Below are 27,169 nucleotides of genomic sequence, written 5' to 3'. Positions count from 1 at the left end.
GTTGAATACACTGACATCTCCCCTCAATAATATGCTCATCTAATCTTTGATAAAGGTGCAAGTAATGGGAAGTGGAGTAAGTAAAGCCTCTTTAATAAATTGTGTTGGCATCACTGGACGGCTACATGCAAAAAAATAGGCTCAGAACTCTGCCTAACACCATGTACAAAAGTAAGATCAAAATGGATTAAAGACCTTAACATCAGACCAGAAACCATAAGGTACATTGAAGATAAAGTTGGCAAAACCCTCCATGACATTGAAGCTAATGGTATCTTCAAAGATGCCACGCCACTGGCCGAGCAAGTGAAAACAGAGATAGATAAATGGGACTATCTTAAACTAAGAAGCTTCTGCACCTCCAAAGAAACAGTGACCAAAATACAAAGACAGTCTACAGAATGGGAAAGGATATTCACCGAATACACATCTGACAAGGGGTTGATATCCAGGATATACAAAATACTGGTTAAACTCCACAGGAAGAAAACATCCAACCCCATCCAAAAATGGGGCAATGAAATGAACAGAAACTTTCTCAAAGAAGAAATCCGAATGGCAAAAAAGCACATGAGAAAATGCTCTACATCATTAATCATCAGGGAGATGCAGATCAAAACCACAATGAGATACCATCTCACACCTCAGAGACTGGCCCACATTCAAAAGAACAAAAGCAACCGATGCTGGCGCGGATGTGGCGAGAAAGGGACACTCCTTCACTGTTGGTGGGAATGTTGACTGGTTCAGCCCTTCTGGAAAACAGTATGGATGATTCTCAAAAAATTAGAAATTGAGCTCCCATTTGACCCAGCAATACCACTCCTGGGAATATATCCCAGAGAGGCAAAAATGTATAGTCGAAGTGACATCTGCACTTGTTTGTTCATTGCAGCACTCTTTACAATAGCCAAAAACTGGAAGAAACCTGAGTGCCCAAGAACGGATGACTGGTTAAAGAAACTTTGGTACATCTACACAATGGAGTACTATGTAGCTGTTAGAAAAGATGAAGTCATGAAATTTACATACAAGTGGTACAACATGGAAAGTATCATGCTAAGTGAAATGAGTCAGAAAGAGAGGGATAGACATAGAAAGATTGCATTCATCTGGGGTATATAAAGTAACAAAGTATGAGATTAATACCCAAGAATAGCTGAGATCAGCACCAGGAGGATTACTCCATAACTTAGAGGCCAGCCGGGTATCCTAGAGGAAAGGGCAGTTCAGATAGAGAAGGGAGCACCAAATAAAGGATGTTTGGAGGATCCTCCCAGGAGGGGAGATGTATGTCGAAAGTAGACTATGGACTGAACATGTTTGCCACTCAATGCCTCTTTTGCAGACCACAACACCCAAAAGGAGAGAGAGAACACAGGGGATTGCCCTGCCACAGAGACAGGGGGTATGGGGGATGGGGGTGGGAGGGATATTATCCATGGTGGTGGAAAATGGGCACTGGTGGAGGGATGGGTATCTGATCATTGTATAATTGAAACCAAAGCACAAAAAATTGTAAATCTACAACTGTAAAAAAAATAAAATAAAATAAAGGGGAAAAAATATAAATACGATTATATTGTTAACAATAAAAAAAACTGTTGTTTTTCAGTTTTTCAATTTAAAAATTTAAATTTTAAATTAAAGGCCCTCCCGTTGATCGTCGATTTGCTCGAGCGGGCCCAGTAACGTCTCCATTGGAGACTTTGTTGTTACTGTGTCTGGCATATCAAATACTCTCGGTAGCTTGCCGGGCTCTCCGAGAGGGGCGGAGGAATCGAACTCGGGTCGGCCATGTTGGCCGCGTGTAAGGTGAACGCCCTACCCGCTGTGCTATCGCTCCATTTTTGAAATTATTAGTATTCGTATTTTGGCCACAGCTGGTCATGCTCAGGTCTTACTCCTGTGTCTACACTCATGTATCACTCCAGGCAGGGCCAGGGAACCATATGGGTTACGGAGGATTGAACTGCCCTATCCAAGGCAAGCATACTGAGCTCCAGCCCCTAAAACAGCCTACCCAGGTTTGATCCCTGGCATCCAGAGTGTGTGTGTGTGTGTATGTGTTTAATGTTTTGTATTTTGTTATTGTTGTTGAAAGATACTCATGATAATTCCAGTAAAAGTAGCTACAGTATGTCTCTTTGTTCATTTGGGGGCCACACCCAGTAATGGTGTGTTCATTCTGGCTCTATGATAGGATATTGCTACAGTTTATGCTTGGGGAAATTAGAGGGCACATAACCTTGGATATGGGGATCAAATATGAGCCTTCTGCATGCTCATTGCTTATTTATCCAGACCAGGAAATATGTCTTTAGTCATTTAATGTTTAGGTGTATAGAGAGAGGAAGCATTCTATAGTCTTAAGCTTAGACCTCTGTATTTTGTGAGACTGTGTCCGGGCGAACTCCAGCATTTCTCAGTTTTTGCCCCATTTTAGGGCTGGAGCAATAGCACAGCGGTAGGGCATTTGCCTTGCACGCAGCCAGCCTGGCTGAGCCGGGTTTGATTCCTCCGCCCCTCTCGGAGAGCCCAACAAGCTACAGAGAGTATCTCGCCTACATGGCAAAGCCTGGCAAGCTCCCCGTGATGTATTCGATATGCCAAACAAAGTAACAAGAAGTCTCAAAATGGAGATGTTACTGGGCCCGCTCTAGTGAATCAATGAACAACGGGAGGACAGTGTTTTAGGTGTGACCACATTCCAAGAGGAAACTAAAGTCAGTTATTTTCCTCTCACCAGACAGGTTAGATTCTGAAAAGAGTTCACTAGGTTTGAATTTGGTGAAACAATTTCTCCTGAGAGCTGGCCTCGTTAAGAAAAATGATAGAAATGATTACTTTCTTTTTCCTCTGCATGAAGTAAGAGGGAGTTTTCTCCAATATTCATAGAACTCTTACTCACAAAACCAGGGGACCACTCTATGACTGGATCTGGGCTTATTTTCTGGGTAATGAATTTAGAAACTGAAGTTAAATACCTGCGTGTGGGAGAAAGAGAAATGGATGATTTGGTAATGGAGTGTTTCCACCTGCGTAGCAAGTAGATCAGTAGCACTATTAATAGAAAATGCAAGACCACATGGAGACTTTGGTTTTGATGGAAATTATGATGCTCTTTCTGTGCAGAGCATAATAAGAGCACTAGTATTTCTTCATTCCCCAACTTCAAGGGTGATTCATTCGAGCATGTTTAAACAAACAAAGAGCTTCCTCCCTTATATCCTTCAAGAGGACGATTCACAGACCTAGCACCTCTATGAGATACACCCAATGGTGCTTGCAGTCAACATGCTTCAGTAAGGCTTCTTGGCTGCTGCTCTTGCTAATGTCAACTTCCATTGACTACTTAATATTTTGGGGGGTGCTTAGCCTGAGTTTTCATCATAGCAGCTTCCAGAACCAGATTGTCATCTGTCCTACATAGAAGCAACAACTGTTATAATGAACACAACTCCAAGTGAGAGTCAGCAGCTTCTGATTCTTATTTATTTGGACATCCATTTTTTTTTTATTGTTTTGAGGCACTGCGATTTACAAAGTTATTTATATTTGAGTCTCAGGTACGTAATTTTTCAATACCTATCCCATCACCAGTGTCAAAAGATGGAAAAAAACCCCAGAAAATTCCTTTTAGGGTTTTGGAAAAATTCTTTTGTTTTTATTAATTACAGTAACATGAATAATATTTTATAATTTTAAGGTATGCATCATTGAAAATCAACATGTCTATGTATTATACTAAGTTCAATACGGAAGTCCATTTCTCTCCTTCACCATATGTTTGTCCTCTTTGTCCCAATTTACTCATCCCACTTCTCTTTCTTTTCTATTTAGTTTGCAATCTAAAATATATTTTATTTTATTTTCTGTTTGTTGATTTTCAATCTACCACTGTCTAGTGAATCATATTGTTAATGTTTGTCTTTCTGTCTGACTTATTTCACTAAGCATGTATTCTCTAGGTTTGTCATTATTTTGAAAATGATAGGATTTCAACTATTTTTTTTTACTTACATATTGTGGTTTTTCACATTTTTTCTATTTTTGTATTACATGCAGAGGTCATTGAGGCTGCTTCCATGTTTTCACTGAAGGCTTGCCACTCCTGGGTCACTTCTAGTGGTGCTGGGGCCTAAATGATGTGGGAATTGAAGTCATGGCCTCCTGCGTGTAGGCATGTGCTCAGCCCACTGAGCTATCTCTTCAGCCCTAAATATCTGCTTGCTTTCCCTCCTTCCCTTCCTCGCACCTCCTCTCCCTCCTTCCCTCCCTCCCTTTCTTTTCTTTTTCTTTTGCCTTTTTTCCTTTTGGTGGTGCTGGAAATTAAATCATATTTTCTTTGGTAAAATGTCTATTTATATCTATGTTCATTTTCAAGTCATTTTAATACAAAATATACTGTTGGAAGAAATAGAAATAAATGAATATCTGCTTTACAGATAATTGCAAAGATATGAAAAATTTTCCTTGTTCACAGACTGAAAAAAATTGTTAAAGTAATTGTTTTAGCTAGAGTCATATACAAATTAAATGCAATCCCAATAAATTTTTTCCAAAAAAAGGTTGAGTTTTATGTGTTTGCTGTATATGTTGAGTATACAGATGTCTGATGTACACTTATATTCCTCAATTCAGTTGCACATCTTTATGTTTAGTTTATCCTTTTTTTGAAAACTTTGCCTTTGGAGTAGGGTCCTGGAACACATCTCCAGGTTGATGTCCGGGAGAATATTATCTATGTTTTCACTATATGTTTTATGGTTTCAGATCTTACACACAGTCTTTCATCTATTAGAAAAAATTTTAATATGTTTGGTAGTTTGATTATTTTTCAGGTGCTGTCCTTTTTCTACAGTATAATTTATTGAAGATATTATTCTTGCACATTTGTGAACTTTATTAAAGTCCTTTTGTCATAAATTAGTTGCCGATATATGTGTGTGGGTTTGTTTTCATACTTTCAAATCTGTTGTTCATTGATTTGTGTGCCTATTTCAATACTATCCTCTTTCAATGGCTATACTTTAAAGTTGGGGAATGTGACACTTCCATCCCCCCCTTAGGATATTCCCCACCCCCATTTAATATCTTTCACAGTTCCAAGTAAATTTCATAATTTTTGTTCTATTTTTGTGAAAAAAATTGTAGGGATTACAATGAATTTGTATATTGCTCTAGCTAAAACAATTACTTTAACAATATTTTTAATCCATGAACAAGGAAAAATTTTCATATCTTTGTATTCTATATTTCTTTCAATAGTTTATGTTGTATTAAAGTTTTTAATTTAACAAATACATTTCAAGTTTACTTGAATCTCCTTCCTACTACTCTCATTCTGTCCTCCCTTCCCACGAAACTACTATTCTGAAATCTGAAACTTTGATTAGTTTTGCCTACTGTTCAACATTATGAGTAAAATCACGATGAAATTTCTTTACGTTGGCATAATATTAGTAGTTCTTTATTATTGATGGAAATTATTCCACTGCATAAGTATTCTACATTCTATTTATCATTCTGTTGACATACTCCGGTTTTGGGTGGATAAAACTGCATTGAGAATTTTGTATATGTATTTTGTTCATTTCTCTTGTCTCTGTATTGGGCTAGAGTGATAGCACAGCGAGTAGGGGGTTTGCCTTGTACGTGGCTGACCCGCCCGACCCCGGTTTGATTCCTCTGCCCCTCTCGGAGAGCCGGCAAGCTACCTAGAGTATCTCGCCGGCACAGCAAAGCCTGGCAAGATCCCCTTGACGTATTCAATATGCCAAACACAGTAACAACAAGTTTCACAATGGAGACATTACTGGGCCTGCTCGAGCAAATCAATGAACAACCGGAGGACAGTGCTACAATGCTATATGTAGGAGTAAAAGTCTACTTAATCAGGGCCGGGAAGATAGTGTAGGGATTAAAGCACATTCCTTGCTTGTTGCCAACTTCAGTTCAGTGGCCTGCTACACACGGCTTGGGAGGCACTCTGGCAAAAATAGTATACTGTGTTATAGGTAAACATATACTTTGTATTTAATGTCATATCATTTTTCAAAGTCAATATTTTCTCTAAATTACATATATAAGCTTTGTTGACAGTATACATTCTAAAATATTTTCAAAAATATGTTTTCTAAAAGTATACAGTACAATAATTTAAAAAAGGAAGAAAATAAAATATATTGTTTTCTAGTATAGCTAGTGTATCACTCCCCAAATATTTCACTGCATATCCTGGTAGTGCTAGTATTAATATTATTATTCTGAGATTGTTGGTTGTTTAATGTGAGGTAAAGCAAATGAGACAGTATAGATACTCTCATTCTCTCTATAGTGTTATTATGAATGATAAAGTCAGAAAGTATAACTATAATATAATTACATGCCTATTGATAATTTATAATCAAGTTGGGCTGGAGCGATAGCACAGCGGGTAGGGCGTTTGCCTTGCAAACAGCCAACATGGCTGACCCGAGTTCGATTCCTCCGCCCCTCTCGGAGAGGCCGGCAGGCAATTGAGAGTAGTATTTCGCCCGCACGGCAAAGCCTGGCAAGCTACCCATGATGTATTTGATATGCCAAACACAGTAACAATTGTCACAATGGAGATATTACTGGGCCCGCTCGAGCAAATCGATGAGCAACAGGAGGACAGTCACAGTGATAATCAAGTCAAGCATAAGTAAAATTTTTCATTTCATTTGATCATCCTGTTATTCGTCGATTGCCTCGAGCAGGCCCCAGTAACGTCTCTTTCATCCTAACCCTGAGATTATATTCAAGGCTCTTTAGGAGAATGAGACCCATCATTGTTACTGGTATTTGGCATATTTGGTACGCCACAGGAAGTTTGCCAGACTCTGCCCTGTGGGCAGGCTACATTCGATAGCCTGAAAGTTTGTCCAAAGTAGGAATGAGATAATAAGATGTCATAAAAAGATGTCCTGATAAGATGTCGCGCGGCCGCGAATGCAGCCACGCAGTTCTGGGAGCTGGATTTTATAGTCTCTGAATCTTGGCCGTTGATGGGATTACACGGCGCCAGGGGGCCAGGTGGTGGGTGTGACCCCCGCCTACTGGAATTTGGAGGATCTGGGTGGAGGATGCTCGACTCCAATCTGAGTAGGCTGGGAGATCTCGGCCCCGGAACCCGCGTGGATTTGTCCCTCTGCCAGTACCTTCATGGGTGCGCATGTGTACTGCACACATGAAGGTAAGTAAAATAAATAGTATAAAAGTAAAATTTTATTAACTATGCAAGTTTTTATACATGTATGGGTAAAACTATACTCCTGAAGTTGTGTTAGAAATACTAACATACACTTATGATATGCTTTATCTTTTGACACACAAAACGCAGATGCCAGAGAGACAGTGCAAGTGGGTGAGGCACTTGCATATGATTGACCCATGTAATCCTTGAAACAACATACGGTTCCCTGAGTACCACCAGAAATGATTCTTGAGCCCAGAGCCAGAAGTAATCACTGAGTATTTCTGGGTGTGTCTAAAGAAAAATAAAAAAAGTAAGACACACACACATATTTGTATGCATATAATGTTTACCTATATTTGTTCATGAAAGAGACTTAGATGCTATGAAAACTCAAGACCAATGAGCATCGTAGGCCCAGATGTTGCTCTTAATATTACATTCCACCGAAATACTAGAGCTCCTTAAAAAAATCACTGGTTTTTGGGTCTGTGACAAGAAATGTGTACGATAAATACTGCTATGCTATACTGCTATACTGCTATGCTTTGAACATATTTTCCTGTTGGGAATTGCCTATGAAATAAATGAAGTTCAATAGGATAACTTTACTGGATATCTGAGGCAAAATGAAGAGACTTCCCTAAAACTGAATCAATTTGAACTTCAAAAATAAGCTAAGGAGTGCAATACAGGGGAAAAAGAAATAGCACAGCACGTAATGTGCTTGCTTTGCACATAAACTAATCCAAATTCCAATCCTGGAATTAGTAGTTCCAGAGCCCATCAAGAGTAATGCCTGAGCTCAGAGTCAGGAGTAAGCCCTGAGTACAGTGCGGTGCCCCCAAAACAAAATCAACCAAAAAAAAAAAGCAGTACTTTTAGTCTATAGACTATGATTAAATGTATTAATAGCAAAGTTAAACAAAAACCTATTCCACTACATGAGATGATAGGGAAGCTACTAAAATATAATCTTCCAATAAAAACTTCAGTATCCTACCTTTGATATACTATGCATCTCATAATGCCTCAGATAAGATTTCCCAATCTATTCCAGCCCCAGACATAATCCTCAGACATGACCACAAAAATAATTTAAACAATCATATTTTTCTTATGACAGCTTAAAATATTTTTTTTTGTTTGGGGTGGTGCACACCTGGCAGTGCTCAGGTCTACTCCTGGCTTTGATCTCAAGAATCACTCCTGGGAAGGTGCTTGGCGGACCATAGGGGATGCCAGCACAGAAACCAGGTTAGCTGCATGCAAGGCAAGTAAGTGCCTTATAGTTGTACTATCTCTCCAGCCCCTAAAATATTACTTTTCTTCAGTTTTTTCAGGGCTGGAGCAATAGCACAGCGGTAGGGCGTTCACCTTACACGCGGCCAACATGGCCGACCCAAGTTTGATTCCTCTGCCCCTGTCGGAGAGCCCGTCAAGCTACCGAGAGTATTCGATATGCCAAACACAGTAACAACAAAGTCTCCAATGGAGACGTTACTGGCCCACTCGAGCAAAATCGACGATCAATGGGAGGGTCTTTACCTTACCTTTACCTTTTACCAGTTTTTCTGTAATTTTTTAAAAAATGATGTAATTATTTTATAATCAGAAAATTATACTTTGATAAAATTTTATTTAATAAAAAACATAAAAATAATTGAAATTTTCCATGATAGCATTTAGATAAATAGTTCAGAGGACCCTGGGATGACAGCATCCCTGAGCCTCTTCTGGCTTGTCCCCAACGCTGTGCCCGTCTTCTTCCCCTCCCAGGTCAGTTAACCCGCAAATATTCGAACCCGGGACTTGGCTTTCTCCATGCAAGTGTCCCAGGTGTCCTCTAGGACCCTGGGACGACAGCATCCCTGAGCTTCTTCCTGTTCCTCCCCAACACTGTGCTGGTGTGCTGGTCTTCTTCCCCTGTCAGCTAGTACCCCCCACCCCCCACCAGGTACCTGTGGGGGCATAGCCTTTGAAGTGGGCGTGGCTTCGTCAGAGGTGGGCATGGCCTAATTTTTCCAGCCCGTGGATGCTCATGCGGCTGCAGGTAATTTAGTCATACCAAGAAATCTAGTGTAACATCTCAGTCCCCATACCTCCACATCAACATGAAGAAACAACGCAAATCCCCACCACATGGGGAGGATGATGAACAGAGTCCAGAAGCCTCAGTAGGTGCCACTCACCTAAAGGAACTCTCTGAGAAAGAACTCAGATATGAAGTAATGAAGATGTTCAATGAACTCAATGAAACAGTCAGCCAGATATCCAGTAACATGAGTGAAACAATCGAGAAATTATGGGAAGAAATGAGAGCAGAAATTGGAAAACTATGCACAGAAATGTCACGAATAAAAGATTCTGTAGATGAAATAAAAAACTCAGTCTGTACCCTCAATAGTAGAATGACCACAGCTGAAGACAGAATCAGTGAGGTGGAAGATCAGCTGCACAGAGCCAACAGGCAACAACAAACAATGGCAAGAGACCTCAAAATAGCTCTAGAGCGAATCAGAGTCCTAGGAGATGATTCTAAGAGGAACAACATTTAGAATCATTGGAGTACCAGAAGGTCAGGGAAACAATCCCAACGAAAAAGCCACGATTTTAGAGGGTATGGTGCCGCCAGCAGGTCAATCTGTACCTGTGAGGCGAATGCAACAGCAGCCTGATGGCGCCTTCAGACTTCCAGATACCCCAAAATTGCTGCTGTGCCTTTAGCCAGATGCCAACAACTTGGGGCAAAGTTTACCAAGAAAGTAAACAGCCAAAAGATAGGTATGTGGGAGACACACTCACAAACCACCTCCAGCTCAGCTATATAATTGGAGTCATGGCCTGTCTGGTTCCTGATCAAACTACTTAACAGCCATTATCCCAGAGACTCAGAAACAAATCTCGAAACCCAACGGCTTTTGGCAGAAATACGTCCAGTCCCTGCAGTAAGTTACAGGCGCTGGGCCACCCCAGGTGGAAATAGGTTTTGTGCCTTGGCCTGTTCCCCCTGGCGGCCCGGTCGCCGCCATCCTCCCGAGGCCACTGGACAGTCAAGTTTGGGCCCACAGCGACGAGACACATGGGGCCTCATGGGATAGGGGTAGAGCTGGCCTTTTCCTCCCCGTCCCAACGAAATCCTGAGTCGCTGCCCACGAACAGCCTCTCTGGCTCATGATCAAGCTGTTTAATGGCCATGATCCCAGAGACTCAGAAACAAATATTGAAACCCAGCGGCTTTTGGCAGAAATGTGTCCGGACTGCACAGTAGGTTACTGTTGCCAGGCCACCCCAGGGGGGAAAGGGTGCTGTCCCTCTGCCTGCTCCCCCTAGGCACTTCGGTGGCTGCCATCCTCCAGAGGCCATTGGACAGTCAGGTTTGGGCCCTCAGTGACAAGACACACAGGGACCTCACGGGATGGGGTTGGAGCCGGCCCTTTCCATCTCGTCCCAACGAGACTCCAAGTTCCCGCCTACTAATGGCCTTTGTGGCTCCTGATCAAGCTGCTTAACGGCCGTGATCCAAGAGACTCAGGAACAAATCTCAGAATCCAGCAGGTTTTGGTAGAAATCCCTCCAGAATTAATCGTTAAAATTTCGGAATTTCAAAATCGCGCGGCCACTACTGCAACATCATATGTTATTCATAACCAGAAATAGAAAACAAATTGTCAACTGTTGCCTTTTCAGCAGATCTGAGTGTTGGGGTAAAATCTCAAATAATAATGGTGGGTCTAGTGTCAAAATATTGAATGTAATCAAAGTAGAAAGAGAGTAATGTGGAAATTGTCTGCCCCACAGGTAGGGGGAGGGTTTAGGATGGGGGCATAGTGGGGTTTTGGGTGGTGGAGAATGGGCACTGGTGAAGGTATGGTTGTTTCATTGTATGACTGAGACTTAAACTGAAAGCTTTGTAACTGCTCTCATGGTGATTCAATAAATAAAATTATATATATAAAAAAAAGTAAGGTGGAGTTCATGCCCAATTCAATCAGCTAATCAGTGGCTGAATAAATAGCAGTATTCCTACATAAAAAAAAAGAAAAGTCATGGTTAGATAAACAGTTCATAATATCTGAACATAAAAGAAACTACACTTCTCAAATCACCATGGACCTAGAGCACTGTAAAACGCATTAGCCTCTAGAAGATTCCTGTTTATTTTGCTCATTTTTAATGTAATTTATATGTATCATAAATAAAATCATGGAATATTTTCTTCTGTAAATTTGTAACAACTATTCTTGATTGTGTTAATGATGCTGGTTATATATCAACTGTCGCTAGCCTAAGAATAAAATAAACAGTGTAAAATATATCCTTAAAATACCATGTCAGATTTCAATTCTAAATACAGATTACAAAGTAACAGAGATAGAAAGTTTTCTATATTAAATGTTTAAAGATAGTCAAAGAAGCCAGTAAAAGGTAAAGTATTCTTTATAAATTATGAGCTCCTCTCTAACTTCAATTTAGCTTTAGGTTTGGTTTTGTTTTGAGGTCACACCTGAAAGTGCACAGGCCTTACTCCTGGCACTGAGCTTAGGGATCACTTCTGGTGAGGCTCATGGTATCATATGGGATACTAGGACCAAACCCAGGTGAGCCGTGTACAAAACATGTGTCTTACCCTCTGTACTTTTTCTCCAGCCCTTCAGTTTTAATTTCAATGATACACTTTATTGAATGTTTACCATCTGCTTTTATGTTAATATATCTCAGACATTTTTTTTCTGCTAGAGATTCCTTAGCAGACTCCTCAGGAAGGGATCACATGAACAGCATACCTTGAGTTTTGTGTGTTTTTGAAGTTTTGGGGTTTTTTCCTCTCATATGCCATTTTTGGAGGATAAAAATTCCTTTGGTTCACATTTTCTTTCCTTGACTAACTTAAAAGTGTTATTTCAATTTTTCTAGTATGAACTGTACTGCCAAAAAGTCAGATGACAATTTAGTTTTATTTTATATTCATTTTATGTGAATTTCTTTCATATGTCCTTTTTTTTTGCTTTAGATATCTAGATTTCCTTTTTTACTAATTATAGTACAAGAAGCTTTATTAGACTATGTCTTGGTTTTGGTAGGTTTCACTAGTGACCTGATCTGTTCTGTAATAAGTTCATTTAGCCACATTTACTATAAGTATAATTAAAATAAAAAATTAAAATATAAATTCTATCAGTGATGAGGTATGTTCTGTAATATGTGTATATGACAAAATTTACTGTAAGTAAAATTAAATTTCTTATATCAGTAATGGTTTCATGATTTATTTATATTTTTCACTTCCTCATAAATAAATACATCTACTTGAGTTTGTTGGATCTTCTTTGCTAGTTACAATATTTATCTCCGTTTTGGGGAATATTTTATTCTTTCTTCTACCAAAAAAATGTTTGTCCTTCTCCCTTATTCCTCTAAGGAATTATCTTGTTATTCATGCTTGTCCTCCTAGTTTGATATATTCTATTTCTAATTCCTTCTTGAATTTTATCACAATATTTCTAGGCTTTACAGTGATTCACTTTGCTATTTAATGTCATTGTTCTCTTTTCATGGTTTTTGTGCATTGTTATTTTACTAATGTTATTTTTGAATGGTAGGGTATAGTTTTGACATGTTTTTTGGGCACTGGTTTCTGGCATACTTTCATTTTCCATGGGCATGTTATTCTAGCCTTTATTTTTTCTATGCAGTAAGTTAGCAAGAGATTTGACTTTGATAATTTGGTTCCATTTATGTAATATTAGTTTTCCTGAATAAGTTCAGAAAGAACATTTAGTTAAGATAACTTTTCTAACGTGACAGAACCCCCTATTTTTGTGTAACATTGAAAGTGTGGCATTTGCTTCCTGAGATTTTGAACCTCTTCTAATTGATCAGGACCCTTTCTTTCAATGTATTTATTGTTTCTAACCTGCTCAATTTGAATTCCATGCCCAAGTATGGAATTTCACCTTGGAAGAGAACTCAGATTTTCATATTTTGCCATGTGAGCAAAATTCCCATTGGTTTTAGCAGCTCTTCTATATTTTGTTGACTCTTTTGGAGTTCTCATGTTCTTAGTTCTCTTGTTCTCAGTTACCTTGCTCAATTCCTTTGCTTTTCCAACACATATGCTGACACAGTGCAAGTCTTGCTATTCTTGACTGTTTCTCCCACTTGTACTCTGGGGCTCAAGCTATGTTTTGTTACCTTACTTTTTATTTTATTTTTTAATAAATAATACAGTGCTTTGATTTTGCAAGTAACTTTTTAAGAGGAGATTTAGACAATCTAAAAATCTATGCCTTCACTGCCTTTTTTATGCTCACAAAATTCTCAAATACTCTTTAAAACAGGTTCATTTACCATGAATGAACTTTACTTCTATAGCTAGGACTTAATAGCTAGACAGGAAATTTGAACTAAATAATATAATATTCTATGTGTGTGTGTTTCTTGGTAGGTTTATGTGGGTAAATGGGGTACAGTCACTGACAGAGTTACTATATATGTATGTGGGTTCATTTTAGAAGTTCAATGCTTTGACCTGAAAATTGTTTTAAATTTTTAACATAGGAAGTTTTCTCTTTGGTTTGTGGCCATGGCTCTGTTTGTAGAACGTCTTTATTTTAAGATTCATTTTTGTCTCTGAGAAGGACTCTAGCATGGTCTTGCTAATTATCTCAGGATGAGCCATTTTTATCTTTCTCCCTTAGAATCCACTTCTGATCTGGAAATAAAGTGTGAAGGCTTCTAGTTTTCCTGGAATACTTACTTTGTTCACCACTTCAATTTTTGGTAGCAGACTAAACATGTCCAGTATGATTTCAAAACTGGCCTTGTTGAACAAATTTATCTTACCACTTACATACCATTTGGTAGGTTATTGATGTTAAGATCTGAAAATACCCCAAACTTGTAATAGAGGACTTGCTTTAAGACAATTTCTATCAATATTAATAAATTGAAGATTTACTTTTGCAGCCTTTTTTTAAATTTATGCCATCATCTATTTGAGATTGTTATTATGGCAAATAAAAGTGTACAATATCAAACCAATTGACTCCAGGATCATACAGATTTAACTTTGTGCTGCTCAGATTTAACAGTGAAATATTGAAGTTCAGAAATGTCTTCAGTATATTATGCTGATAGAAAATGAAAAGCTTACAGTGGTCAGAGAGGTAGTATATATATATATACAAGACCAAGTGCAATTTAATAGAGCTAGTGGTGACAAAAAATGTAGAGAAGAATGTAGTGTTTCTATATACTGAGGATAACAAAATATCTTTGCAATGAATATAATGTATATACCTGTGAGTCTGTGACACTTCATTCAGTGTGAAAAGTATGTAAAAATTTTATTAAAGTGATCTAACATACATACCAGAAAAGATAGAATTACTGGTGAATTGTTTTAAGATAAAAGGCTTTTTATTTTATATCCAAGAAAACTTATAAATGTCTAGAGAATAAATGAATAGACAAGTCTTTTATAGAAAAAATATATACTTTATTTTCAACTAGAAAGGTGCAAACATGTAACTTTTGGTCACACTTTCAACAAATAAACTGCCCAAAAAACAGTCATAGTCAAAGAAGAAACAAATGTTTCCAGGTGGAAAAACTGATCAGCCCTCTTAAGCCACTCACTTATTAGTAAAGGCCATTTGTTTATGACCAGTGAGGCTACCACATTTCCAACTCACAAATGAGACTTTCAAGGGCTAGCTGCCTCACCTTTAGCAAACTCTTTAGGTGGACTGTCACTCTAACTGAGCAGAATTTCCATTTGAATATCCATTTCACGCTTTGAATTATCAAACAAGTTTGACATCCTTAGCTATGGTGTTCAGAGTTGAGGCTACCATTTGAAATATCAAAGCATTAAAAACAAAAAGGCACAGACACATTTAAATTAACTTAGATAACTGTACAAATATATATATTTATATATATACATGGTATTTACAATATCAATTAAAAATCTGGCCTGTGACTGGCAAGTTAACTTGCCACAAGCTGTCCAGTCTAATTAGACAGGATTCTGATTCCCGACTACCGTCATTTGAATCAGAATGTCAGAGCTGAACCTGCTGTTCCGACTTCAGAGAACTTGTCTCAGCCTTAGGATGGCTGGAGAAAGCATAGCCAAGCTGTGGCTGGAGGTTCAGGCAGGTCCGTGGGCAAACTGAAAATGTCCCTTCTCAACTACACCCTGATAGCAGGCGCATTTCTACTCTCAACGACAAGCCTTTTTGTAGGCACCCTCCCAACTGGCTCACGGCCACACCTTACCATACATTCTGCCCCTACCATACTAATGTAGTCCCAAGGTCAAGTCTTACTTTCTTCAAACCAGTGTCTGGGGTTGATAAGACTATTTGAATGTCACGTGGAAGAGTAGTTTGAATTTGGGGGGGAATTTTCCTTTCTCCCCCTGTTAACAGATTTAAATACTTTGCTACTGAAATCATGTTTACACAAAAAATGAGATGCGAATCAGTTCAAGTTATAGCCTACTGAGTTCACGTGTCTCTCACTTTCTCTGGCTTTATGCCATGTCTCCGTACATCTTCTTGTAGAACAATGACTCAAAGATGTCATTGTCTCCAGGACAGTTATAATGGCAGGCGCAGGTCTTGATGAACATCATACTTTTCTTCATGACCTCCCCATCGGGGCACTTGAACTCCACGGGCAGGGTGGTGGTTCTGTGGGGGGTACAGCATCGGCCATCCGTGCACACTCCACAGAACTTAGTGCGGTAGGACTTCACGCTGGTGCAGCCAGAGAGCTCAAACTTGACAGGCTTAGCGATTTTGGGGGTCCGGATGCACTTTTTGCCCTTCTATGGAAAACATGGAGAGAGAGAGAAAAAAAAATCAATGACTACAAAGGGGAGTGACTTTCTTTGACCTCTGTGTGCTCTAGTCTTATGCTGTTGGATTGCTGTTTATATTTGGGAGAGAGGAAGTTTGAGTCTCCTTTCCCAGTTTTCTAAAAATAGGCAGAGAGCCTCTGTTGGAATGTCTCAAGTTAACATTGTGGAGAGTTTCTAGTGGAAAGCTGCTAGTTCCGATTAGAAAACATCTCATTGCAGCAAGACAACTCACGGCTCTGATATTTTTAGGAGATAATAGGCCAATAATAACCAGGTTGGTAGAAACCTCATCTTGGTCCTTTGCACTATCACCCTCCCACCCCAGGAAAATGCCTGAATAGGAACAGCTCTGGTACCTTAATGTTCTCTTCCAGATCAACTTCGCAAGGCCTGACCATGCAGAGGCGGCTCTGCTTCTCCAGCCTGCAGAAAGCGTTGTCATTGGTAACACGGGTGGAGATGCCCATACCGCAGGTCTTGGAACAGGCGCTCCACTCCGTGGTCTGGACCAGGCAGTTGGCCCGAATCATAGTTGGATCTGGGCCAAAAGTGTCTTCCAGCCGGTAAGCTGTGTGGGCAGAGCACACAAACAGAAAGAAGGTGAGACGCTAGGACCAGGCATTTCCCTCCTGCCCTTGGCAAAGTTAGGGCCCCTGGCGCCCTGCCCTCTCAGCCTGGGAATCAAAGCACAGACTTCAGGACTCACCTGCCAGGGCTGGGCCGACCACCGTCTGGTCTTTGGGTTCATCGCACACCCATTCCTCACAGCATTTGCCAGGCAGCTTGACCCTCCGTGGGAAGGGGCAGTCAGGGCTGGGCAGGCGAACGTCCATGCTGCACAGGGGCACGCAGCCCACCGCCCCGTCCAGGCAAGTGCACTGGTATTTGCAGCTGCTCTGGAAGGACTCTCCGCTGCGGTACACGGTCCCACCAAAGACGCAGGGCGCACCATCTTTGGCTGTCGTAGGAAAGCAAAGCAAAACGGTTATTCAAGTCAGACACCGGTGGTCTCTGGTTCACTAAAGCGGGTCAGTGATGCTTGTCGGGGACCGGGTACCACAAGGGGCGGGTGCACACAGCCAGAGGGCAAGTCTCAAAGTAAGTAGCTCGCTCTCGGGCGGGCGGGCAAGCGAGCCTCAGCAGGAAGGCGGTGTTTCATCACCAAGTGTCCCCAAGCACCCATCCATCCGGGCCAGCCCTCCTGAGCTCAGAGTCGCCGGCAGGGGCTGCACGACTCACCGGTGCACACGCCGATCTTGCGGTTAGCCGGGGAGCCGAAGTCGCAGAAGAGTCCCTTGTGCGGGTCGCAGGGGTCGCGCTCGGTGCACAGCTCACCCAGCTGCTTGGCGCACACCCGGCAGCAGCCGCAGCCGTCCAGCACGAGGCTGACGCCGGCCGGGCAGCGCGGCGCCGGGCCGGGCGCGCATTGGCACTGCCCGCTGCAGTCTTGGCCGGAGGCGGGCTGCGGGGAGGAGAGGGGCGGTCAGTAGGGCGCACGCCCCGCCGCGACACACACACACACACACACGCACACGCACACGCACACACACAAACTCACATACACACACAAGCACGCGCACACACTCACATACACAAGCACACGCACACACTCACATACACACACAAGCACACAGGCAGACACTCACACACCACACACACACACACACACACGCAGATCACAGAAACACACACACAGTCACACGCACACATGCACACTCACACCTCTATCCGGCCGCGCTTACCCGGCTGCACACGGCCAGCAGGAGCACGACGGCGAAGCGGACGGGACCGGCGGCGGACATGGTCAGGGTTCGCGGTGGTCGCAGGGCTGGCGGCCGGAGCGGCTGGCGTCGGGGGCTGCAGTGGCGCTGGTGGCCTCCTCTCCAGCGGGAAGAGTTGTTGTGTGAGACTGGGGCTGGCGGCTGCGGCTTTTATACGCTGCCGGCGCCGCGGGCTCGCCAATGAGCTGAATGGAGTCCTACACAAACAGGGACATTCCTCGCATTCCTCCCCACCTTCCTGCCTCATCAACTCACACCGGATTGATCCTGACCCCTTGACACTCAGCATTCCTCCCGTCTGAAAAAAGCTGGCACGCTCCAGCTCACCAAAAAAAAAAAAAAAAAGTAAGAAAAAAAGAGAGGCTCAGTCCTCCAATATTTCTAACATCAAATAGGAGTTTTTTCTTCCGTGCCTCTACCCCAACACTCTCGGCTTACATTATTTTAAAACACATATGCAAGTATTATTTTTTAATAGGACTTCTATTTTTAATAGCTGAGCCTTTTGTACCCCTTGACACAAACCTATTTTTTTTTTCCTTCTTCTTCTTCTAGGAGCTGCATCGCTGTACAGACGGTCAACAGCAGGGACTCCTGAAACACTCAAAAGGGTTTCTTTGACTTTTTAAAATAATTTTTGCGATGGCTTTTGTAGTTGAGGCTGTGTGCCTTTGAAAGGACTTTTTCTTGGGAAGGAGGAAAAGGAGGACCTTGTTTGTAATCAGCTGAAATCCCCAGGCAGCTACCCTGCAAACTGCCTTGTAGGAATTTGATCATTGGGATAATGGTTTGAATGCACATTGCCAGGCAAAAAGGAGGACTGGGTATTGATATACTTATTGGGGTGAGAGTGGGGAGTTCACAGCATTTTTTCTTTTTTTCCCTCTTAGTGTATGTGGCAGTTTCATCATTGGAGATATTGGGGGGAAAGGAGAGGAGTGTTCTTCAAAAGAAAACTTTCAGTGGGTCTTTTTCTGTGTCAGAGCAAATGATGATATCCAGAAGGTAGACGCTCTGGGTGTTGGGACGAGAACTCAGGGGTGAGTGGCAGAGGGACTAGGTAGCAGGGGCCACATAAAATCTTAGTGATTTACTAGGGACATTTTAAAAACAATTGTGGGACTCTGAGAAATAAATGATTCCTTTTGTACTTAAAACTGTAATCTACAAATGTGGATTGAACTCAGTTTGTCATGCAGAAAAAAATTATATAATAAAAACACTATCTCCTTTTACCTTTTATCTGTATCAACTAAGTGTATCAGTAAGTATATTGGTGACTATTTATAGCTATCAATAGTAATTGTGATTTCTTTTAACTTAAGGGGCCTCTCTCTAGCCTAATGGAGTAAGATGAGATCAAGGAAATAACAAGTTTTTTTTTTCCTGCAATGTGTGTATACATATCAAATATGACCAATAAAAACATAAGCACAACTTTAATTTTCTTAATATTCCTAGTTAATTTCAAAAAGTCTCTGATTAATTTATTGTACTTTTGGTTAGAATATTATTTAAAGATTCTTTCTGTAGTTTCTGTTACTGTCTTAAGTAAAGGGAATGAACCCAGGACTATGCCTATTTCTCAAATTCTTCTGTTATAATACTTCCTCAGAATCTGACACAGAAATTGCTGAGTAGACTTGGTTATAAAGCTTCAATGTCTAGATTTGAAATATGACTATCTATTTCCTATGTAAAGACAGGCTTTAGAAACAACACAACATTATAGATTTCTAATTGGAAAACAGTCTCTTTAGACTGGCTACATTTTTCAAAGTTCCAATTCATTTGTATTGACAAATAGCCAGCACCAAAATAACCACTGCAAATTCAGCATGTGCTGCATCATCTGTACACAATTACCAGTTACACAGTCCACATGCCCTGTAGTTTCATTGTGTATCAAAAGTGTGAATAACTGGCTAGCAAAGGGGGCCTCTGAAGCTCAGAAAGAATTTTCATCATTGTCAGTTAATGTTCCTTCCAAGCATTCCTTAAAGAGGCCTCAAAATGCCTATTTAAAGAAGGAACATTCCAAGTTACGTTAATAGCCACATGAGTATTAAAGACACCTTGACCCCCAACGTTTTCTCTCTTTGTGGATGACTTGAAAAGCCCAAAATACATAGGAAGCCACAGTGAAATCTTTCAAGACCTAACCCCCAATTACATCTACCACTGAAGGTTTAAAAGGTGTGCTTGATGGAGAAGAGGAGCAACGAGGGACATGAAGCTCAAATGTTGCCTTAGGTGGAATGTGGCCTCAGTGGTGAGCTCTCCCCTGGCTTGCAGGATGAGGTGGCTGGGAAAACTGTTGGGAATTTTTGAATCCTCTGGAGAGTCTGAGAGCCACTAACAACAACTTCTTGTATGAGCAGAGACTCATTCATAGACGAATAAATTGCTGGACAGGGTTACAGTTGGGTGATTTGGGCTGCATTCTTAGAATTGCCATTCACAAATTGTAGGGAGCTCATGAATATTTCCCAGGTTCCATTTATAAAATGACAATAATGAAAACGTTTTATTTAGTAGAAGTTAATGATATGGTTAATTAGATCACAATTCTCAAGGAACTGGGACTCTAGTTTTCTTTCAATCATTCTTGAAGTTTTGGGTTCCTCCACACACATAACAGGTCTGTTCTCACTCTGATGTAGACTTAACCATGTCAAGACATATTATACAAGCAATATGTCCTTACACCAAATTCACGAGACCAGAATGATAGAGCAGTGGGTAAGGTACTTGCCTTGCATGCAACTGACCCAAATTCGATTTCTGGCACTGCTATGTTCCTTCAAGCCTCTCCAGAAGAGATCACTGAGTGCAGAGCCAGGAGTAAACCCTGAACACACCTGGGTGTGATCTACTTCCTCCCTCCACAAATTCACAAGGTCCTCCAAAGTCTCCAAAAGTACATAGTTATTCCAAATGGATGATTTTTTTATATTGATGATAGGAAAATAAATGTATTGAAATACACAGGACATTGAAATCAGAATAGAAATTATGCTGCATATTATAGGGTGAAACTTATGATCAGAATTCTTGAAGAATAGAATAAGACATTATTATTGATACACAGGCAGATATGAGATACGGGACACAGAGAAGGATAAAGAGAGGGAGGGTAGAAGGTAGAGGTGGAGAGAGTTATCCAAGACATTCACAGATTCAAAATTATGTTTATATTGTGATCTGGACCATAAAGTACCAGGAAATTCAAAGGAAAAAACTGACATTCTGTCCTTAATTCCTGCCATGGGATCTGAATTCTTGTACTATTATAAATGACTCAGCAAATGTTTGTGTGTGCCTGGCCGGTAAAGTGGTAATAGTGGCTTCTTATAACTTTGTCCAACTCTGACTTGTCCCAAATCTTTTGATTGACAGGAGGTAATATTTGAGGAGGATGTAGGGGAAACCATTAAATTTATAAGAAAAATAGCTGAGATGCACTAATTTTGTCTTGTAAGCAAGTGTTTATCTAGCAAATACTTTTTAGAAAGCATTCCTCAACCCCCTCCCCACCTTCGCCACCACGCCTGGCAAAATGAGGAATTCACTGAGCTGGCCACAGTCTTATTTACAGAGCTATATAAGGTATGTGTGGGTCTACTTGGGCATCGTTTGTACAGGTCGTTTGGTTAAGTCTTGTAAGATGTTCAGCTGTGGATGTACTACATTCCTTCCCTTAGTTTTTTTTTCTCTTGTTTTTCCTTCCTGAAAAAAGGTTACTTGATCAGGTATCAGACATAGAGAAAACCTGGCTGGACTACAGGAAAGTGGCTAGACTTGGAGTGTTTGTGTACTTAAAGAAGGAATCTTGCACATTTTCAACTTTCAGTCATAGACATTTTCTTATAAGAGCAAGTAGGACTCTGTGCCAGCCCTCAAAGCGGAAATCAAAGCTCCCAGGGAAACACACCAGAGGAATGTGTTTCAGAGCCAAGAACCATACGCAATGCATACAGTCAGCTATCAGGGTTACAGGAAGCCAGACTGTATATGGGCATCTGGACAGTGAATGATCTGTCAATATAGTGTGTTAAAAGTGGGTTTTTACTGTTTGTAAAATGCCTCAGATGGAAATGGGTTCCACCAAAAATGGTATGCCAGAGATCCTTCAGAAAAATAGTAATAAATATTATCCTCAAATCTTCAGGGAGCCTGGCTTGGCTTACATTGCCTTATATTTGCTTAAAATGAAGGTTATAGAAAGGGCATACTTGCCGGGAGCTCAGAGGTGGGAAAGAATTGCGGATGTTTACTACCTAAATTACTTCAATTTCCTCCATGCTTTTCCTTCCTTATAATTAGTTCTCTGAATTTTTTAGGATATTTTTGATGTAAAGGTATTTATCAAAAGGTTGTCAGGGCTGTTCCATGTTCAAGGTCCGTTCAATGTTTGCCCGTTCATTACTCACTTGGATGTGGAATTGAGGATTAGAAGAGGGAAAAAGGAAAGGGGTTTAAAAATATGACATTCCATTCAATTTGCCATTTGTCTCATTTATTTTTATTTGTATGAGTAGAATCTGGTGTTGTCTCTAGTCTGTTTCTCTCAGAATGGGCTAGAGGGCAGAGATGCTATTAGAGGTAGAGACTGGTGACCCTTACTTATTATAATATAGCTACCAAGAGTATCCACAACCCTTTGCTGTAAGGAAAGGGCTGTAAATTTGTTCATAAAGAAAAGTCTTCTCAAATTGATATTTAACGTGGTAAATGAGTGGGAATAAAAAAAAGGGAGGTTACCATTCTTTCACATGTGTAATTTGGGAAAATTAAAGCACTAGATTTAAATGAGAGAAAACAAATATTAGGTACTGTATTTCAAAGTATATGAGTAAATGGAAAGCTAAGTATTTAAAAAGGACTAGTGTAAAGTATATGTGAATGTGTCCTTGGGGATTCTGTGGAGGCTTGCAGGGGGAATGTGCAATTTAAGCCTCATTAATTTATCCTTAGAAATGTGCTTTCCACAAGACTCAACACTAAGAACATGTTAATGATCTCTAATTCCGGGGATTAATGGCTCCAAGATGAGATACAACAATTATCACACACTTTACTCTAAGGAAATCTTTTTGGATCATTTTTAGTCAATTATTCATAACAAGCAATACAAATTAAATTAGTTAGCATCAGCCATTGGGGCAGGTTTGGGTCATGGTGGGAAAATTGAAAATAATGGTGGTGAGAAGGTGTAATGGTGGTGGGGTTGGTGTTGAAATATTGAATGTAATCAATTACTGTAACCAACTCTTTGAAAATAAAATTTTGCATCTTAGAAGGCTTGTCTTTCCTTCCCTGCTTCTCACAGCTTTAGCAATCCCCAAATACATTATGCAAACCCTTAGATAATGTTGCAGAGGTGGGGTGAGGGCTCCTATCTTAATGCTTATATGCCATATTCAGGCAATTTACCCATTCCTTATGAGTTCTATATTGCCTACCCGTTCATAGTCTTCAGCCCAAGGAGACAAATTTGTGAAAACACTTTTACTTTGTGCATTCGAATTTTAAATTTCTTTAAATGTTATGTTCTTTAATGGCTCTTTTGGGGGGCATCACCCTGATGGTGCTTAAGGCTTACTCCTATCCCTATGTTCAGGGACAACTGCTGGCAGTGGTCAGGGGACCATATGCAGTGATGGCCATTTGCAAAGCAAATGCCCTAGCCTCTATAGTCTCTCGACCCTCTTCAACAACTCTTCTTTCCTCTTAGACTAAATCTGATCTCACTAATTTGTGGAAATAAACAAAGCAAGAGAATAGATGGTCAATGAAAACAAATCATGAGAGTTGGCCTACACAATTGAGTCTGGCAAGTAGGATTTGGGGGGTTAACATGGGACACTGGTGGTAGATGTGGTGCAGAAATATTTCATACATAGAACATTAATAATGTTACAATAAATCATGATACTTCAATAAAAGAAAAGATGCTTAGCATAATGACTGATAATAAATATTCAGCATGTGATTTTATTCAGTTACGTCTGTCTTTGCTCTTCTATGTTCTATAACAACCCTTAATATTGTTATAAACATTTTAAATACGAGCATTCATTATGATAAATTTTTAAAAATAACAATAAAATTATAAAATCTAAATGCATGCCAAAAAGTGCAAAGAAAAACCACACAACTAACAGTGAATAATCTTCGCATGGTAGAATTATAGAAGATTAAAATTTTTTCTTTGAAAACAGACTGTCTGACTCAGCTCTGATTTTAAAAGCCCATTATGGTGTGGTTTTATAACCCCATTTACCTTTTATAGGGACTTTAGAGTCTTGAAACTTTGTGAAATCTTAGAGAAAATCAACCGAATCTTCTTTCTTCATGTTTTAGATTATATGCTCAGAAATAATAGAAACATTTTATAAAAGAAAGCTCCAAAAAATGAATTCTTCTTAACATCATTACACAAAAACACTTATATGAAAGAAAAATGATATTATAGTTTTCTTTTAATTATAGTTTTAAGCATACTTATAAAGAAATTTTATATTTAGATTTTATACATAATAGCATCTATTTCTTTATTTCCATTTTGTAGTTTTTTGTTATTTTTTGATAGTGTTCCAAATAGTATTCTTTTTTTCAATGAAAACTATGTAAATTTCCACTAGCTGATATGTAAGAATATCATGTATAAATATGAAAGAAGCAACTACAATTTTACTATAGGCCATCTGTAATGTTTCCTTTATGTTGTTTATTACTCAGAAACCAAGATGTGTCCTTTTTCTAATCATAACTATATGATATTGTTTCACTCTTGATATTTTCACACTTGGTATTTTTCACTCTACACGTGTTTGGGTTTGTTTATAGTATTCTGTTATTTAATTTTATAGTATAAACTGTTCACAATAGTGACAAGAAAATAGCCAAATATATTAGGAATTGTTAGCCAGTACATTTTGCTAAGCCAGTACATTTTTTTAAAAACCAAGTTTTTCAGATTATCTGAAGTTTCTAAAATATTTCCTGTGTTTTAATTTTTAAAATACTTTTTCTATGCAAGTCATACTAAAATATGAACATGTGAATAAGACTTCGTGAGAAGGTATTTTAACTTTTCTGTTGAAGTATCTAACATTTGTGAAGAAAATAACTAACCTCTAATTGCTTCACCTGATCGGATAAGTTGAAGTCAGCTAATGCATCGTTTAATTGGACATTAGAATGCACAATGGGACTTCTGTCTGATAAGTTTATCAAGAATGTATTTTAGAACTCTGTGTTCCTGAAATAGATACTCAGGTGGGCCATACCACCTTCTTTTTATGTAGATATTGAACTGTTACAAGTCCTTTCAGATAGAATGTCTCGCTTTAACCTTATAATAATCCTTTAAGATATTGTTCTCTTCATTTCTCTGGGGTGTGTGTATGTGTGTGTTTGGGGAGGGGGGATGGATTGGTGTTACAGCACACTTGGTGAGAGATATATAGAGACACCTGAGTTTGAATTCTGTTTTTCTAAAGGGTGAGCCCTTCCCTGTATCTCCAAACTCCACTGCTTCTTTCCTCTACGTTGTATATACAGTGATCTATGAACACTGCGTGTTCTTAAGAGAGTTATATCAGATCTTAAACTCTAAAGGCACTTGCTGTAGAGGTATATAAAACTGAGTGGACTAATTGGTGGAGTCAGAATGAAACAATAGTTTGAGATAAGTACAAAGTAAAAAGATGATTTTTAATGATTTATATTAGACAAAAATATTGGTTAAAGACACTGGTTGTACAGTTTTGACAGTTAAGATTTATGCAGTTCTGCTTTGCAGACAGATGTGTTTCTTCTTATCCACAAATGAACTGGTGTAGTTTAAAAAAAGGAAAAATGAATCAAGATGATGGGTGTGCATCAGGAGGCTAATATCAGGGTGTGGACTGCTGTGACATCAGCTTCATCCCACACCAAAAATATTTAGTCTCTAAATCAGTTGAGTCTTGTTTAGGCTGAGACTCAGACCAACCACAGGCATCTCAAAAGTCTTCTTGAATAATTGTGTCATCTGCTGATATGTTACCATTATAAGTAAATATCATGATAAAAATCTTAGACCTTTGGTACTGAAGCAGTATCTTCTAAAAACAAATGATTTTTTATATATGTCTTCCTTCATAATCATTATTAGAAATGCCCAAGCATGTTATGAACATAGTGCTTATCTTACATATGCCTTTAGTCAAAATGCAGTCTTTCTCAAACAGTACAATTTTATTTCAGGCTTACAGCTTTATCCTTTCTCCTTTACTATGAAATGATTTACTATAAATGATTACTATGAAATCGATAGCACAGTGGTAGGGCGTTCGCCTTACAAGCGGCCAACTCGGCCGACCCGAGTTCGATTCCTCCGTCCCTCTCGGAGAGCCGGGCAAGCTACCGAGAGTATTCGATATGCCAGACACAGTAACAACAAAGTCTCCAATGGAGACGTTACTGGGCCCGCTCGAGCAAATCGACGATCAATGGGAGGGCCTTTACCTTTACCTTTATGAAATGATTTAATTTGACTCATGATTTAATTTGACTCATGTTGTTGATGGAGTGAGACCTATACTATAACTGCACATAATTGAAATTAAGACTATTGTCCAGGATAGTCAGGCTTATATAATGAGGGGGATTTCTTTTTGATCTAAGCACATGCTTAAAAATTAACAACTAGAAAATGAGGTTTCATATTACTTCATAAACTTGCTGATATCCAGATATAATTTGCTACTGAGACGTTTCTCAGATACAGATGATGAGGCTTACTTGTCCACATGAATCTTCTGTAGTGTTTTTATCTTTTCTAACTGCTTTCTGCTAATTATTCTTGCTCATGTGGTTTGAGCTGATATTTCCATACATGTCTGAATCCCAATACTCTGACAGACTATTTTAGGCTCTTATGTGGCAAGCAAACTTCCAGTCCAGTTTCAGATAGCTTTGAAACAACCTTTACTTTGCTGTAGGACTGGGTACTACATTGACGGCTTTTTTATCATGTCCCTCCTTCACTAGTACACTTGATTTCCACAATCAGCTTCTAAAGGAACTTCAATAGCTCTGAAGTCTTTCTTTACCATGTCTGTCTCTCCTGTATTTTCACTCCCTGAAGCTGGACCTCAGTCTAAAGATGGTTCCTGAACTACAAACTCCTATTTTTCTCATGTTCACCTCCAACTTCTCAAGGCAGGAAATGGCCTTATGTTGAACCAGAAATGGCAGCAGTAAGTCTCAAACAATTTGTGCCAAGGGGTAGAAGAACTCTTAGAC

At 39.6% G+C, this 27,169-nt stretch overlaps 1 protein-coding gene across 1 annotated transcript; it reads right to left on the bottom strand.

Annotated features, from left to right (window-relative positions):
• Window positions 1–14,647: 14,647 nt before the first annotated feature.
• On the bottom strand, window positions 14,648–18,099 carry CCN2 (cellular communication network factor 2). The gene is made up of 5 exons (XM_056125947.1): window positions 17,834–18,099; window positions 17,331–17,553; window positions 16,798–17,049; window positions 16,448–16,659; window positions 14,648–16,058 (listed from the first exon to the last, which is right to left on the bottom strand). Exons 1-5 carry the CDS (start codon window positions 17,891–17,893, stop codon window positions 15,762–15,764), a joined length of 1,044 nt encoding a protein of 347 aa, XP_055981922.1. The 5' UTR covers window positions 17,894–18,099; the 3' UTR covers window positions 14,648–15,761.
• Between the last annotated feature and the right edge of the window lie 9,070 nt (window positions 18,100–27,169).

The sequence above is a fragment of the Sorex fumeus genome, unplaced genomic scaffold (genome assembly GCF_029834395.1).
Source record: "Sorex fumeus unplaced genomic scaffold, SorFum_2.1 ptg000061l, whole genome shotgun sequence".
Classification (NCBI taxonomy): domain Eukaryota; kingdom Metazoa; phylum Chordata; class Mammalia; order Eulipotyphla; family Soricidae; genus Sorex; species Sorex fumeus.
The sequence above is the reverse complement of the archived record's forward strand: the minus strand, read 5'-3'. Positions and strand labels throughout refer to the sequence as shown.

What these genes read in the sequence shown, in the direction of transcription:
- CCN2 (XM_056125947.1), bottom strand. Translation starts at nt 17,893, where the DNA reads ATGTCCGCCGCCGGTCCCGTCCGCTTCGCCGTCGTGCTCCTGCTGGCC. An exon ending in TGCTGGCCGTGTGCAGCCGG is followed by an intron (nt 17,554 to 17,833) that starts GTAAGCGCGGCC and finishes TCCTCCCCGCAG; the next exon opens with CCCGCCTCCGGCCAAGACTG. An exon ending in ATCTGGAAGAGAACATTAAG is followed by an intron (nt 16,059 to 16,447) that starts GTACCAGAGCTG and finishes TGTTTTCCATAG; the next exon opens with AAGGGCAAAAAGTGCATCCG.